At 54.6% G+C, this 16,873-nt stretch overlaps 1 protein-coding gene across 4 annotated transcripts in view; it reads right to left on the bottom strand.

Moving 5' to 3' along the window:
• The window catches only part of FBXL18 (F-box and leucine rich repeat protein 18), a 43,801-nt gene extending 31,207 nt beyond the window's left edge, over positions 1–12,594 (bottom strand). For all 4 annotated transcript variants that reach the window (XM_047713176.1, XM_047713178.1, XM_047713177.1 and 1 more), the window contains exons 1-3: positions 12,437–12,594; positions 6,306–6,521; positions 1,646–3,189 (exon numbers count right to left, since the gene is read on the bottom strand). In XM_047713176.1, the coding sequence (XP_047569132.1) occupies positions 1,646–3,189; positions 6,306–6,521; positions 12,437–12,454 (1,778 nt within the window). In that variant the 5' untranslated portion in view covers positions 12,455–12,594. The remainder of the gene's footprint in view (positions 1–1,645; positions 3,190–6,305; positions 6,522–12,436) is intronic.
• Positions 12,595–16,873: the final 4,279 nt, after the last annotated feature.

Below are 16,873 nucleotides of genomic sequence, written 5' to 3'. Positions count from 1 at the left end.
CCAGCCGAGGTCCCAAGCTGCAGGTCCAGGCCGTGCAGATCCAACACGGCAGAACACCTGCTCCACCACGTGGAAGGCTGGGGTCAGACCCTGGGCCTTTCACCCTCAATGAGCAGGGCCTCAGGGAGCCGCAGTGTCTGTATTGTGCTTGGACCGGGAAACACAGGCAGGGCAGACGCAGTGTGCAGTGGAGATCTGCAACACTCCCCAGTGTGAGCAGCAAAGCGCTCTGCCAGCTCCAGCTCAAATCTGGTCCATTTCCTGTCTCTCGACACCCTCTGAGGGGAGAGTGGAGGTCTGCAAAGACCAGCTGTCTCCATTTTTGTATGGTTCCAGAGCCAAGGTCAAGCTCCAGAGTCACACTGAGCAAGGTGAACCTCAGCTCCTCCCTCAAGCTTCAGCCACCTCGTCTGTGACATGGGAACGATGAAGGGCTGTCACCAGGTTTAAAGCAGACGGGGCCCGAAAGCTGCTGGCTGAGCACCTGGCCCTCACCAAAGGCACAAAGCGTGTAGAGGACACGACTCGGGGCCCCCTGGCGCTGCCCCCCCCCCCCCCCCATAGCTCCAGCCTGACGGAGAGACCAGCTAACGGACCTACGCCCATTGTCACTCCCTCCCCAACCTGAAGCCCTACTAGAGCTGGGGCCCGCTGCCGCCATACCTGTCCAGTAGTTTCTGGGAAACTGCAATTTTGCAAGATCAGCTCTGTCCAGATTTTCAAACACATCTCCAGTCAACAGAGCCCTCCCCTTTAAATGCCAGGTCCTCCTGAGAGCACCCCTCACTCCATAGCTCCATTCAGTAGGAGTCCATTTCATGTCTGGGCTCTTAGGACAATAGCCTGGGTGGGTTCCGCCCCTCTCTCTCCAATCAGCCTGCCTCTTGCTCCAGGCCACCGTCACCTCCCAACCGTGTGTGGCCCCCACTTTGACACCCCTCTCTCCAGCTCCTCCATCCCGGCCCCTCCTGCCCAGGTGGGGTGCCGGTCAGTGGGGAGGGGGGTACCATTCCCAACCGGAAATTGGCCCACACCCTCTGCCAGCTGAAGTCCTCTCACCTCACCCAGCTCCCCTAACCACCTCGCTGGTGGTTTGGGACATATGTTTTCACAAGACCATGCAGGCTGTGGTACATGCTGCCTACCCAGAATCCAAGGATCTCTTCTGCCTCAAGTCTCCCAGCTCACGGACTCGTAGCTCCAAGAATCACAAAGTCGGACAGAAAGCCCCAGACTGGCCTCCCAGGCGCCCCCCCCCCTCACTTACCAGCTCTGCCGCACAGGGACAAGAGCGGCCACCTCATGGGGCGGTCACGAGGACGGAGAAAGACTGCGCAAACAGCAGCACCTTCTAGCGCGATCGCGATCACTCACAGCCGCCACGATGAGGACCCGGTCAGGCCCTGCTTCCCGCCTCCCACCTGCCCTCCCTGGGCTCAGCCCCACCACTTCCCCGACCATTCCCCTGCTATGAGGCCCTTGTCAGCCCTGCCCAGACACTCAGCCACTAGAGGCCACCCTGGCAGACGGGCTCAGCTGCACGAACATCCACCAAACGAGAGGCTGGGCCACCCACACTCCCCCACCGCCCCTCCCACCTCCCAGGGACGCACAGACCGCCCAGGAGCTGCCGGGGCCCTCTCACCTGAGGTCCTTCAGCCGCGTGCAGTGTCTCAGCATGTCCGACAAGGCGGACATGTAGACCACCTTCCCCATCATGCCCAGGTTGGCCAGCGAGAGGGACTGCAGCTGCTGGCACTGCAGGCCAATGCTGAGCAGCCCGGAGCCCGTCAGGATGCTGGGCAGCTGCGCCAGCGTCAGGTGCCGCAGGAAGGCCAGCTGCCCGATGGCGGCCACCTCCGAGTCCCCAACGCTCTGTGCCCGGCTGCAGGGCGGGAGGGAGTTGCGGATGGCGGGCTCGTTGCGCGGCATGGCGGAGGAGAAGTTGGACCCGATCAGCTCCAGGCGCTCCAGAAAGGGCACACTCTTCAGCAGGGACCAGAACACAGAGGATGGCTGGGGGCCCGCCTGGCCCGGGAAGGGGCCAGGGCTGGACGGCACACCGATGCGCACCTTCTTGCCGAAGCCGCGGGGCACGGCGTGCATGGCGGGCTGGGCGGGAGCGCGGTCGGCCCGCGGCGCCGAGTCGGCGACGGAGCAGACAGGCAGGGACAGGGAGCGCAAGTGGTGCAGTCGGGCCAGCAGCTGGCACAGGTGGCGGCCCGGGCCCTCGGAGCTGTGGTGGTGGGCGGCCGAGAGGTTGAGGTGGCGCAGGTTGCGGCAGGATGCCACCAGCGTCTCCAGGATGCTGCTGTCGATATCATCCTCCGCCTTGCGGAGCAGGGAGTCCGGCGAAAGGCAGTGGACACAGCCGCTGAGGTTGAGGCTCGCCAGGCTGCGCAGCTCCTTCCCGCCGTTGATGACGCGCTGGATCAGGTGGCCGCCGGACAGGGCGCAGCGGCTGAAGCTGAAGTAGAAGGGGTTGTTGAACTTCAAGTGCTGCAGCAGGGACGAGCCATTGAGCCAGGACCGGGGCAGCTGCAGGGCATCCAGCGCCACGTTGCGGGCCATGGAGTCCAGCAGGTTCTTGGTGGCCCCGCTCTCGGCGAAGCTGCCAGGCACGGAGATGAGGAAGGCGTGCAGGTTCTCAGGCGTGCGGTCGCTGAGCACAGCCAGGTAGAGCCGCACCACCTCCTGGTTGATGTAGCCGGGCGCCAGGCGCGCGTAGAAGACACGTAGGTTCTGGTAGTGCGGCACGTTGCTCTGGCCCACCATCAGCTGGCCCGACAGGACGGCACCCTCGCGCGTGCGGTCCAGGATCTCGAAGTAGAGCAGCAGTTTCTCCAGGCTGGTGCAGCAGGGCACGACGCCATAGGACGGCGTGTACAGCGTCTGCTTGAGCTCCCGCACGCGGCTCAGCGTGGCCTTGCACTCACCGCTCAGCTGGCCGGCATCGAAGCCGGGGCTCACGTCGATGGCCAGGGAGCGCAGCTGCTGCAGGGCCGAGAGCATCTTGGAGAGGCGCAGGGAGGTCAGGTGGCAGCCTGAGAGGTTCACCTTCACCAGGCTGCGGCAGCGGGCCACATGCTCGATGGTGGCGCCCGACAGCCAGTAGCAGCCGGCCATGTCGAGCTGCTGGATCTCCCGGCCGATCTCCTTCACCAGCTGCTTCACCTTGTCCTCGCTCGCCTGCAGGGAAGGCCCAGGAAAGGCCAGGGGGCGGTCAACGAAGGAAAGGGGCCAAGGGCACCCAAGCGACTCCTTCTCCTTCGTCCTCGGGTCATACCCTCCCCCACGACAATCGGGGAGCCCCGAGGGGCCCCGTAGGGGTTCACTACTGCAGCGGAGGAGGTACACTGGAGGGGAGGACTGGCCTCTCCTTCCCCTCCCACATGCTCACCTCCCACAGTCCCCAGCTAGGCGAGAGCCTAAACATGGTGCAGCTGGTGCGGAAAAGTGTGGTGGTTCCTCAGAAAGTGGACACAGAGTGACCACGGGCCCTGGCAATTCCCCTCCTAGGCGTGTGCCCGAGGGAATGGGAAAAAGAGGGACTCACTCCATGCTCCCCAATGTTCACAGCAGCAGTAGTCACAGATGAAACAAGTAGACAGATGGGTAAGCACAACGTGGTCTGCACATACAAGGAAAGACTACGTAGCCACGGACGGAAGCGAAGCTCCGACACATGCCATGTGGGTGAACCTTGATGGTGCACAAGGGGAAAGAAGCCAGTTCTAAAAGATCCCATGTTGTGTGACCCCACTTACACGATTATCCAGAAGAGGCACATGCACAAGCAAAAAGCAGAACCGAGGTTACTAGGGGCTGGGGAAACGGGGAATAGGGAGTTACTGCTCTCGGGATCCAGACTTTCTGTTCAGGGTGATGGAAAAGTTCTAGGAATGCTGATGATGGTGGCACATCACCACAAATGGACGTACTGTACAACATACAGCAGCACGTACTTAAAAATGGCGGAGATGGTAAATGTTATGTTACGTGAGGTTTCCTGAATCACACAGTGGAATCGTGCCCTGGAAACCCGATGCATTTTCACATCATTAAATATTCCTCAAACACCTGCCGTGATCTGGTTAGGCAAGCCATGGTACATCTAGCGAGGGAACTCAGGGGCCAACAGCAGGACATCCCAGCCACCGCCACCAAGGAGGCCTTCAACAGCACCCCTGCCTCGAGCGCCCGCACACGCGATATCCGTGCATCTCGGTCACTTCTCTAAGGTAGACTCATGCACACATGGCCACGCAGGCACAGGACACGCACATCAGGGGTCCTGATCCATGGTGCTGTGACATTGTGCTGGGGGCACCTGCCCCTCCCTCTCCAGTCAAGAACCCTCGCAGGCAGGGAGCCTGACCTTGGCTCTGGGGAGTCAGCTCAGCCTCCAGGCACACCCACACTCCCCCAGCAGAGAGGAGCACAGCCCGCTCTCACCGAGAGAACCAAGCTCTGGAGGGGCCTCACCCAGGGTTCAAATGCATAGCTTCACCAAGGAATCCCTCCCACAGCCTCCTAAAATGCAGGTTCCAGTCAAGATCTTTATTGTTAGCTTTAAGATATGTTGTCAGTTGACTTTTCCACAAAAGTTTCAAGGCAATCATAAAAAAAAATGAAATCTTGCCATTTGCAACAACGTGCATGGAGCTCGAGAGTATAATGTTAAGGGCAACAAATCAGAGAAAGACAAAAACTGTATGATTTCACTCATAGGCGAATTTAAGAAACAAAAGGGCAAAGGTAAAGAAGAGGGAGAGACAAACCAAGAAACAGACTTAACTACAGAGAACAAAGTGAGGGTGACCGAGGGGAGGTGGGTGGTGGGTAGTGGAGAAGAGGGGATGGGGACTGAGGAGTGCACTCGTGCTGAGAACCAAATGATCTATACCCGAAACTAACATAGCACTGTATGTTAGCGATACTGGAATTAAAATATAATCACATCATTAAAAAATTCACAAGGCAATATTGAGGGAAGGACAACCTTGTCCGTAAGTGATGCTGGAACAACTGAAGAGCCATATACAAAGGAAGGAACCCTCGATCCTTACCTCACACCACACAGAGACTTAACACATCAGGAATTACACGCCTACCATAAGAGCTAAAGCTATAACACTTCTACAAGAGAAAGAAGGAGATCTTCACAACCTCAGGTTTAATACTTTCCTTCAACAGATTACAAAAAAATAAGAACACACACACACACACACACACAAAATCAATAAATTGGACTTCAACTTAAACGCTTATTCTCTTCAAAAGACAGGGGTGCCTGGCTGGCTCAGTGGGTTAAGCCTCTGCCTTCAGCTCAGGTCATGGTCCCCGGGTCCTGGGATCGAGCCCCGCATCAGGCTCTCTGCTCAGCAGGGAGCCTGCTTCCTCCTCTCTCTCTGCCTGCCTCTCTGCCTCCTTGTGATCTCTCTCTGTCAAATAAATAAATAAAATCTTAAAAAAAAAAAAAAAAGGGGGGGCGCCTGGGTGGCTCAGTGGGTTAAGCCGCTGCCTTCGGTTCAGGTCATGATCCCAGGTCCTGGGTTCGAGCCCCGCATCGGGCTTTCTGCTCAGCAGGGAGCCTGCTTCCTCCTCTCTCTCTGCCTGTCTCTCTGCTTGTGATCTCTGTCTGTCAAATAAATAAATAAAAAATCTTAAAAAAAAAAAAAAAAAAGACTCTGTTTAAAAAAAAGAAAAAGAAAGGCAAGCCACAGACTCCAAGAGAAGATACTCACAATACGGGTATCCGACAAAGGATCCAAAATACAAGAGGACTCCTAGAACTCCACAAAAAAAGCCCTAGCAGTGGCTTCTGGAAAAAAGATAAACAACGGCCCAACCCTGGATGGAAACTGCACCCTGGGCACCCCAGCACCCTACCCAGGCCAGGAAAAAGCACAAGGTGACACCTGTCCTGCCCATCACAAGAGCAGACACTTAGAAGCCTGGCCTAGAGAGTATAAGGCAGCTGAAGGCCCACACACAGCTGCTGGGGGGTAAGATGGGGCCACCCTGCACCACCAAGAAAGTTCCAGAACCTACTCCTGGGCATCCACCGGGAAGTCCAGCTCCCTCCCAGCACAGCCTCCACCGGGCCCATGTCCCCACTGCTGTGTAGCCCGCTTCCAGCACCTCTCGACCTCTAGCTTTCATCACCTCGGGTGTCTCGGAGGCTGAGCCGGTCAGGACTCTGAGGGCCCGCCCACTTTGTCACCAGCCACGTGGCGCCCTACTGCCTGGCTAGTCCTTGGGTGGCCACATGGGCCGTCCCCACCCCCGTGACCACACCTCACCTCATAGTCCTTCTGCAGCAGCACGGTGTGGGTGAGGCTCTTGTCCAGGCACAGGGCCGCCAGTTTCCGGCAGGTACGCCGAACATTCAGAACCAGGTCTGTGCTGGGCACGTGGCTCAGGATGTGCAGCAGGATCTCGTCCGAGAAGCCGAGAAGGTGGGAGCCCGCCGCCATGGCGGCTGCTGCAGGGGGCACGTCGTCATCGTTGGATGTGTCCTGCAAATAAGGACAACACCGAATTCTCACGGGATCCCTGACGGTGGCCTTCAGCCTGGCCTCCTTGGCCAAGGACAAATGCCAAGAGCAGCCTTCACCACAGTCTGTGGGAAAGACGGTGCTTTTCCCAAAAATCTTAACCGCAGAGCAAGAAGCCAGGATATACTTCAGAAACCCCTTTCAGATCTGCCCACCAGGTCTCTCTTCAAAAGTAGGAGATTCAAAATGAAATTTCAATTCTTTTCCAAATTTAAGGACTTTTTCCTACTAAAGGGCTCCTATCAAGTCTGGCGTGTTTCAGGCTCAACTTACAACCATCGGCTAAGGCTGTCGGCTTGGGAAAGCTGCTATCCTCCCGCTGTCCCAGTGTCACTCTGGATTGTTAAAAACACTTAGGTGGGAGAATTCTATCAAGAAACAGAAAGCGGGGACCTGGGTGGCTCAGTGGGTTAAAGCCTCTGCCTTCGGCTCAGGTCATGATTCCAGGGTTCTGGGCTCGAGCCCCACATCGGGCTCTCTGCTCAACGGGGAGCCTGCTTCCCCCCACCCTCTGCCTGCCTCTCTGCCTACTTGTGATCCCTGTCAAACAAATAAATAAAATCTTTAGAAAAAGAAAAGAAAAGAAATAGTAAGAACTGGGGGTGGCAACAGTGTCTTCACCTCTTGGGGTTGCTGTGATGGACACCCAGCCCTCAGCCAGCAGCGGGGGAAGCTCTTCCCAGCGCTGGCATTAAGGACAAGAAAAGCCAAAGAATGAGACCATCAAGTCCTTATGAAGAAGAAACAGCACCTGCTAATGACGTTTTTCCATCTTCAGATCGGTACTAGCTAACAGGGAGCGAGCCACGGAGCCCCACCTTATCACACTTTCTGGCTAGGAACTCGTGTTGGTATCTCCCGCGAGATGTGCCCACATTTCAGTTTGTTCTGGTAGCTATCTGCAAAAGGTTTTCTTCTCTAACGTGGGCCTTCCGCCACTCCCGGGTTGATGCGTATAACCGAGAGGGAGGGGTTCCACCCAGGTTGGGGGGACATGAAATCCCCAAATCAAGGACCAAGTAACTGGAGGCTCTTGAGGGGAAACCCATGGTGGGGAGGGAACCCTGTATCTTCCCAGCACGCCCTGAAAGGGGTCCAGCCCCCCCAAACCGTCCTGCGGGGGTGCCTGTCAGACCACTCCCAGGAGGTGGCAACGGGATTATTTCTCCTACCGTTTGCAGCGGTTCTGTCTGTGAGCCCTCCTCCTCTGGCCTGACTTTTCTTCTGCACATATTTGCAAGGATGGAAGCTCTGAGGCCTGGAAAGCCCTGCTGCTGCCATGGCAACCGTGAACCCCGGGGCGGGAGAGCCGCTGTGCACCCCCCACGCAGCCTCCAGGGGTTTCCCAGGCACTCCGACTGCGGCACCCCTCTACTCGGTCCTGACGAGCTCCAGGCCTGCCAAGCCCTCCCCAGGCCTGGGAGAGGGTCGCCATAGATACCTCCCCCTGTTTAACAGTGCTGGCCCTGACCACGTTCCCTTCTCTGCAAGAGGCAGCCCTCCCTGCTCCCCTTTCCAACTGAGGTGGCTTTAGTCCTGTCTCACTACTCCTGAGGTCTGCAACCGCCCCCAAGTCTAAGTGCTCAGGGGTGCCCTATTCTGGGGCTACTGTTCTCAACCATTTGTGACTTTCCTTAGCTCAGTGCTTCCCAGAGCCAGTCGTGGGGATCAGAGTCCCAGATCCCACCCCAGACCCAGGGACTCCATCTGTGGGGAGAAGCTCCAACCAGAAGGGTCCTTATCAGGCAAAGCTAACAAGGCGGGGGGGGGGGGGCGAGGGGGAGTCAGGCAGGGAGAGGGCTTGGGGAGAGAGGGAGGGACGGCTTGAATCCACGGAGCAGCCCGAGGCTAGGCTAGATAGGGGATGTCCTCATACCCTATCTGCAGGCTCGTCAAAGTTAAGAAGGCCTTCTTGGAGCAATGAGAACATGGGGCAGGGGCGCCTGGGTGGCTCAGTGGGTTAAAGCCTCTGCCTTCGGCTCAGGTCATGATCCCAGGGTCCTGGGATGGAGCCCCGCATCGGGCTCTCTGCTCAGCAGGGAGCCTGCTTCCTCCTCTCTCTCTGCCTGCCTCTCTGCCTACTTGTGATCTCTGTCAAATAAATAAAATCTTTAAAAAAAAAAAAAAATGGGGCAGAACACTGTCAGAAGCTCCAGCCTCACAGGACATCACTAACACTGAATTTCTCTTAAAACCTACCCAGAAGTTATAGGGGCACCTGTCTGACTAAGACAGTAGAGCATGTGACTCCTGATCTCAGGGTTGTGAGTTCAAACCCCAAGCCCCACACTAGGCATGGAGCTCACATTTAGGGGAAAAAAAGCGGGGGGGGGGGGCAGGAACTCAGTTCCAGCCCCTTCTGTCCAGTCTCAGCACACCCCACAAGGTGATTTCCTCACATTCTCTGCTCCCAAATGCAGGCACTTGGGAACAGCTGGCTGCCCCTGGTCTCCAAAGGCCGATCCTGGGAGGGGGCTGCCGGGTTTGTAAGAGTCAAGTCTTTGGCCTGGAATCCAGGCTTTCCAAGCCAAGGACCTGTGGTTTCTAAGTCCACACACACATCTTTCCCCCAGGAAAGCCAGAAGCTCCACAGAAGCCAAGAGCAAACAAGGAATGGTCCCTGGGAAGGAATGAAACAAAACCTGTAGCCCAGAGAATAGGCACAGTTCCACACACACACACACACACACACACACACACACCCGTAGATGACAGCCCTCGCTTCCCTCCGCCTCTCGGAACCATGTGTTTTCAGCCTCGGCGGAACTATGGCAGACCCACTCTCTATCTCAAAACCGTTAGATAAGGAGCACATGACGCTCCATCTTGGGGTCGTCGTGAGTTCAAGCCCCACACTGGGGCTTGAAAAAAAAAAAATTAGGTAAGTAGCCTGAGTAGCCTTTGGCTGGGCTTGAGCAGCTAAACTGCCCTTCCCACCACAAGAAAAGGGCTGCTGGGGCTTCCTGAAAGATCCAGGACAGGCATCCCCCGTGGTCTGTGGAAATCAGTCCAGGGATGAGGACGGACAGGTGGTCTTTCTCTGGCACCTCTGGGAACCATATGTTTAAAACCAGATCATGACCACTTATAGGTGTGGTATAAAGCATAAGGGTTAAAAAGAGTTCAATGCACTTTTCAGAATGTAACATCTCACATTTTTTTTTTTTTAAAGAACTGAAAGATAGAAAGAGGAAAAATTAGGTACTAAAACTTCAGTATCTGCCAAAAAAAATCCCCCCTCCCAGATGTTTACCCGTCAGGCACCCAAAGAAACCAGAGAATTCACAAACCAACTGATGAGATGTCTGGAATGATGTAAATGAGCCAAAGGGAGAGACAGAGATGAAAGAAGATTGGTCACGTGTTAACTATGAAAACTGGGCATTGGTTGGGAGTGAGGGGCGAGGGGGGACAATCTGGCTGGCTGGCAGTGGAGCATGTGATGTCAGGGTTCTAAGTTCAAGCCCCATGTTTGGCGTAATGCTTACTTAAAAAAACAAACAAACAAAAAGAATAAACATTAAATGGAAAAGAAATGTTTCTTAAATAACTGGGCAGTGGGTACAACACAGCACACTTTCATGATGTGAAACTGTTATACATAACATATTTGGCATTATAAAATACAAGGTCAGTCAAAAGAGGAGCACAACTTATGGGTTTCCGCCCCACACTCTGCCCGCTTCCTAGGTCTCTGCTTCTCCAGGTGGTAATTTCTGGAACATGCCCTCCCTCATGCCTCCAAGCCTTACCACAAGCTGTTCCTTCCACCAGACATGCCACCACACAGGAAAACTGCTACTTCAGAACTTGGGCTCAAGGCTCAAACACAATGAAGCCCTCCCAGCATCAGCCAGACAGGCTTAACTCACCCTCACCCTGCCCCTCCCCTGCTGTACCAGGTACCCCACTCCCGCTCCAGCCTCATTTGTCACGGTTTGCCTGCTTGCTTATCTCTTCCCTAGGCCAAGTACGGCTCTGGAACAGGGATCACTTTGTAATTTCCAAGAGAAAGAAGCACTGAACCAGATGAGTCAACAGACTGCTGCTTCAGAATCGTTTGAAGCACTATGAGAAACTCCGGGAGTAATCCTGAGTGTCCACATGTTAAAGCCAGTAATGACTTTCAAAGTAAGACCACCTCATTCTGGAATCCTGTAGTGGGGAGAGTTGCACAACCTTGCAAATATATTTTTTAAAACTGCTTTGGGCATCTGACTGGCTCAATGGAGCCTCCAACTCTTGATCTCAGGGTTGTGAGTTTAAGCCTCACACTGGGCATAAAGCTTACTTTAAATACACACACACACACTTTAAAAGTGTGAATTTTGGGGCGCCTGGGTGGCTCAGTCGTTGGGCGTGTGCCTTCAGGTCAGGTCATGATCCCAGAGTTCTGGGATCGAGCCCTGCATCGGGCTCCTTGCTCGGTGGAAAGCCTGCTTTCCCTCTCCCAGGCGCCCTGCTTGTGTTCCTGCTCTCGCTGTCTCTCTCTGTCAAATAAAAAAATGAAATCTTAAAAAAAAAAAGAAACCAAAACGGTGAATTTCACGGCGTGCAAGCTATATATCAATAAATAATAAATAGAACATCGCAGAAGGGACCTTGATCTCCACATCCAGGGTAGAACGAGACGTCCACGAAGTAATAAGAGGCCTCACTGGCCAGGTCACTCATATGTGTGAAGGAACAGAGGCCCCTTTGTGCCAGGACCCCGTAAGAACAAGGTACCAGCGCCCCCAGCTCCCGCAAGTACACACTTGTAATTTGCTAACACAGCCAGGCTACTCCATAACTATTCCTTAAAGAGCTGTGGCTTTCTGACCCTTCAATCCCACCACCAGTCTGCAGGTGTGTCCCACACCCTCCCCCTCAATCTAGGGGCCACTTCTAAGCCAAACTCACTTTGAACGAAAAGGAACTGTCAGCAACCTCAGCCCCAAACGTTTCGAAGAAAACGCTTGACCCTCTGACTCCTGTTCCCCAGAGCACAGGTAAGCCCTAAAACAGTGCACTCAAAGGTCCAAGTCCCAGATGATAAACAGACACACAGGTAGCCACAAGTACACATAAAGATAGGCAGGAAGCGACAAATGAAAAGATGCTAATCAGAGTCCAGATCCCCATACCCTGGTCTGCAGATAAAATACCTTGCACCACATTACAGGGACTCAGTCCCAGACTTGTGGAGCATGGGGGAAAGGAATTCTGGGGTAAGCCAAAAGTCTCCCAGGTAAAATAGCTTTTCCTCTATCAGCTCCCAAGTCACACAACAAGCAGGCGCAGAGAAAAGTGGGCTGAAACTGAGCAATCAGAGATAGAGGATGGGGTGCAGAGTGGACATGGAAGATGAACGTCTCATAGCTCCAAGGGCAGAGCCCACGTGCAGGGGCACAGGAAAATGGCTTGAGAGGCCTACAGCAGCATGGAACTCTGGGGCGCAGAGGCGGGGAAGAACTCTGGTGATCACGACTGCGGGGCTGCGAAAGGGATGGAAAACCCAAGAGGGAAAGAGCTTGTGACTTCGCAACAGGGTGAGGGACTGAGGGACGGGACGACGCAAGGATGGGGCAAGGGGCAAGACCAGGTTAAGGATGGGAAGAAACCGGCGAGGCCGAGGCCAAGGCCAAGGGTCGGGTCAGGAAGGACCAAACCCGGCCGACGCCAGGCTCCAGGCGGAAAGGGCCAAGCGCGACTGGGGTTGGGGTCGAAGTCAAGGTGGGAAGCAGTGGGCCGGGTCGCGGTCGGGACGGGAAGGATGGAGCGGGTCAGGGGGCTGGATGGAAAGGACGCAAAGAGGACCGGGGCGGGATGGGAAGGCCCGAGCGGAGCCAAGGCCGCGGGGCAGGAAGGAGAGCGGAGAGAGGCGCCGGCCGTACCTCTCCGGAGCTGGCCATGTCGAAGGCGGGCGGGGCCGCGGCCGCCGGAGCCGCAGCCCCAGGGCCTCCCCACGGCCCGCCAGGGATGCTCAAAGCCGGCGCGTCCGCCGCTCCACAGAGACCCTGGTAGGGGGCGGGGCCTCCCGCCACTTCCGGCGCCTGCGGTACGCAGTTCCGCTCGCCAGCCGGCGTGCGATGCGCGGCCGCCATGTTGGGTGCGGCGCTGCGTCTTGGGGCCTTGCTAGGGCGCGGGTTGAGCTCGGGAGCACGGGGTCAGGCGCCGCTGCCTCCGCCGCAGCCTCTCTGACCTGGGCTCCCCTTCCTCTGCTCCTTGCCTCCGCCTTTCCAGCCACACTGGTCTCCCCTGGCCGGCAGCATTTTGCTGCCTCCGGGCCTTGACATTTACGTCTCCGTGCCTGCAAGTGTGCAGGAACCACATGTCGGACCACCCCGCGGCAAATGGCATCACCTCCTCCCTGCCGTCCACACCCACCCCTAAACTTACCCCTTATCTTGTATTTTTCTCCATAGCTCTACGCACTGCCTGACCTACTGTGTCCTTTTCTTTTTTTCTTTTTTTTTTTCTCTTTTGTTTGTTGTTTGGTGGTTCTCTCCCTGTACTCAGCGGCAGGATTGCCGGGACCTGGGGATGCTCCCTGACGTGTCATCGGCACCGAATAAATGCTTGCTGGGTCGATGAACGTGTGAATGATGTGCACTCACCCGTATCGCTTTGCACGTAAAAACCATTTACGAAGAAAAATCCGTGGGGAACACTGTGGGATGACCCTGAGCGTGTATAGGTTTCTTGCAGCTGATGGGACGAAGTACCACAACCTGGGGGATCTTAAACCACAGAAATGTATTCTCTCAGTTGTGGAGGCCCGAAGTAGGAAGTGAAGATGTCGACTGGGCGGTGCTCCAACTGCTGGAAGCATCTCTTCTGGCTTCTCCCTAGCTCTGGGTGGCGGCCAGCATCCTTGGAGGCCCTTGACTTTCAGGGGCTTAACTCCCAAGTTCTGCCTGTCTTTGCAGGGCCATCTTCCTTTCTGTGTGTGTGTGTGTGTGCGCGCCCAAGGCCATGTATCCTTTCTTATAAAGACACCGCACGACCCCTTAACTGGGGACCTATGCAAAGAGCTCGTTTCCAAATAAGGCCGTATTCTGAGGTTCTGGGCGGACAGGAATCTTTGGGGGACACTTATACAACCTAGTACTTCAGGTTTCATACACTCTCCCCCAGGCCTCATTTACCTCCCACCCCACTGGGTTGAGCCTGTTCCTATCAAGAGACCTTTGATGAGCTCCTTCTGTGGGTGGACCGTCCTGGGGGCAGGCACAGTCCTCACCTCAAAGAGTTCGTGGTATAGTCCGCAGTTAAATACACAACTTCAGGCAGAACTATGACCTGGGCAGGCATCAGCAGTTTCCGAGGCTGACGTTTCTCCTCCCGTCCTAACTCCTGGCCCATTCCTCCTTCCTTTTCCCCTACAATCTGTAATCAGGTATGTTTTTCATTGTGGTGGAGGGTGTTTATTTTCTGTCCCCCGGGGTAGAGGCCACTGTTCAACAAACAGGCCTGAGCGGTGGAATGTAGAAAGGGCCCACAGCAACCCCCCTGGGCTGAATGCAGACGGGCCCAACACATGACCACCTCAAACTATCCACAGGCCCTAACGTCTCCAATGGTTCTACTTACAACCAGGCACAGTTACCAAAAAAGGGAAAAGGCCCTACGTCGCCATTCCTCCGCACCTTCCCCCTTTAAAAACAGCCCCCACCCACTGCCTCCTGGCAGATGGTCTCTGCTTTGCTGTCTTGCCTGCCACTCCCTTGCCGGTGTATTCAATAAACTTCTGTCTCCTGTGTTCTGCCTCGGGTGAATTCTTTCACCGCCCATGCCGCCGGCTTCCATGCGATCTTCGCCCCACATCTGGAGGCCCCAACAGATCAGGGAGAAACACCACGTTTAGGACACCGCACCCCTCACTAGAACAGAGCTGGACAATAACAGACCCTCGATAAACACTGTCAACTAAATGATTACCCGGGCTGAGCCCCTAAGGGTCTGACACAGGAGCGATTCACAAACTCTAACTACTGGGAGTCCTGCATTTCCCAGGCGCTGAGTTCTGAGGAGCATTTAGTTGAAACCGCCAAGTGTGGGCTCCAGGCAACGGAGGTGGGGAGTCAGTTCCAATACCTCGCTGTGCTGACCCACTCAGGGGTGGTTTCCAGGCTTGGGGGGACACTTTGTCACAGCACTCTGTGACCTCCTGCTCCCAGAGCCCACCTCTGCGGTGCTGGCTGGCCTGAGCCACGTCTGATCTCCCGGCCGTGGGTCCCCCAAAATATCTGGAGTGGAGGCTGGGAAGGATGCAGGGAAGGTGGTGATCTCTGTTACCTCCCCTGCTCCCCCAGGTCCGAATGAGAAGCAAAACTGGGGTTGGAGCCCACACTGTCTCCACTGCAGAGACCTCATCCCACCAGAACAGTTTTTAAAGGAGCCATACCTTCCCTAAGCTCCTCCCACTGCAGCGAGGAATGACCTTTTATTTTAAAGATTTTATTTGCAAAAGTGCGAGAGAGAGCACAAGTCGGGATGTAGGGGAGAAGGAGAGGGAGACGTGGACTCTCCCTGAGCACAGAGCCCAACGTGAGGCTCCACACAGGGCTTGATCCCAGGACCCTCGAGATCATGACCGAGCTGAAGTCAGACGCTTAACTGACTGAGCTCCCCAGGTGCCCCCAAAATGACCTTTTAAAGCGGTCCGCGTAGAGGTGAAAAGTGCCTTTCAGGGGCGCCTGGGTGGTTCAGTGGGTTAAAGCCTCTGCCTTCGGCTCGGGTCATGATCCCAGGGTCCTGGGATCTAGCCCTGCATCAGGCTCTCTGCTCAACAGGGAGCCTGCTTCCTCCTCTCTCTCTGCCTGCCTCTCTGCCTACTTGTGATCTCGGTCTGTCAAATAAATAAAATCTTTAAAAAATAAATAAAAAATTAAAAAATTTTTAAAAAGTGACTTTCACAGAGGAAACCAGCACACACATGTTTATTGCAGCTTTATTCATAATTGCCCAAACTTAGAAACAACCACAATGGCCTTTGGTAAGGGATGGATACGTTAAACTGCAGTCCATCAAGACAATGGAATTTTTTTTTTTTTAGATTTTATTTTTAAACAATCTCTACGCCCAACATGGGGCTCAAACCCATAAACCCCAGATCGAGAGTCTCACGCTCCGCTGACTGAGCCAGCCAGGCGCCCCCAGACAGTGGAAAATTACTCAGCACTAAAAATAAGTGATCTATCAAACCATGAAAAGACATGGAGGAAACTTAAGTGCATGTTACTAAGTGAAAGAAGCCAGTCTGAAAAGTGCTGCCTATGGGATGCTTCCAACTATGCATTTTGGAGAAGGCAGAACTCTGGAGAGACGAAAAGAATCAGTGCTTTCCGGGAGTCAGGGAAGGGGAGAGATGACCAGCTGGAGCACAGAGGATTTTAGGCAGTGAAACTACTCTGTATGATATTACCATGATGGGTGCATCTCCAAACCCATGCAGTGAAAACACCAAACCTGAGGGTACCAGGGTGGCTCAGTCGATTAAGGGTCCAACTCCTGATTTCAGCTCAGGTCTTGATCTCAGGGTTGTGAGTTCAAGCCCGGCATTGGGCTCCAGTGTGGACGCTACTTAAAAAAATTAATAAATGAAAGCACCAAAAACCACCAAACCCATAGTGTAAGCCCCAGGAGAGAACCCTAATATAAACTATGGATTCTGGGTGACAATGATGTGTGGGTGTAGATTTCATCAGTGGTGACAAATGCATCACTCTGGTGGGGGACGCTGATGGTTGGGGGAGACTGGGCACATGGGGGAAGGGGGCACATGTGAAATCTCTGTACCTTCTTCTCAATTTTGTTGTGAACCTAAAACTGCTCTAAAAATTAAAGATTATTGGGGTACCTGGGGTGGCTCAGTGGGTTGGGCTTCTGCCTTTGGCTCAGGTCATGATCTCGGGGTCCTGGGATCGAGCCCCACGTCAGACTTTCTGATCAGCGGGAAGCCTGCTTCCCCCGACCCTGCCTGCCTCTCTGCCTACTTGTGAGTCATGTAAATAAATAAAATCTTAAAAAAAAAAAAACCTTTAAAAATTAAAGACTAGTAGTATTTTTGTATTGAGTATAGTTGACACACAGTGTTCCATTAGTTTCAGGTGTAAAAAAAAAAATCTCTATTTTTTTGTAGTATTTTATTTTTAAGTAATCTCTACACCCAGGGTGGGGCCTGAACTTAGAACCCCGAGATGGAGAGTCATATGCTCTACCCACAGAGCCAGCCAAGCGCTCCTGAATTCATTTTAATCAGCTTAAATGTAAATGGCCATGTGTGCCCAGTGGCCCCTATGGGACAGGACCATAAGGTCCGTGAGGGC

This window comes from Lutra lutra, chromosome 18 (assembly GCF_902655055.1).
Source record: "Lutra lutra chromosome 18, mLutLut1.2, whole genome shotgun sequence".
Lineage (NCBI taxonomy): Eukaryota > Metazoa > Chordata > Mammalia > Carnivora > Mustelidae > Lutra > Lutra lutra.
The sequence above is the reverse complement of the archived record's forward strand: the minus strand, read 5'-3'. Positions and strand labels throughout refer to the sequence as shown.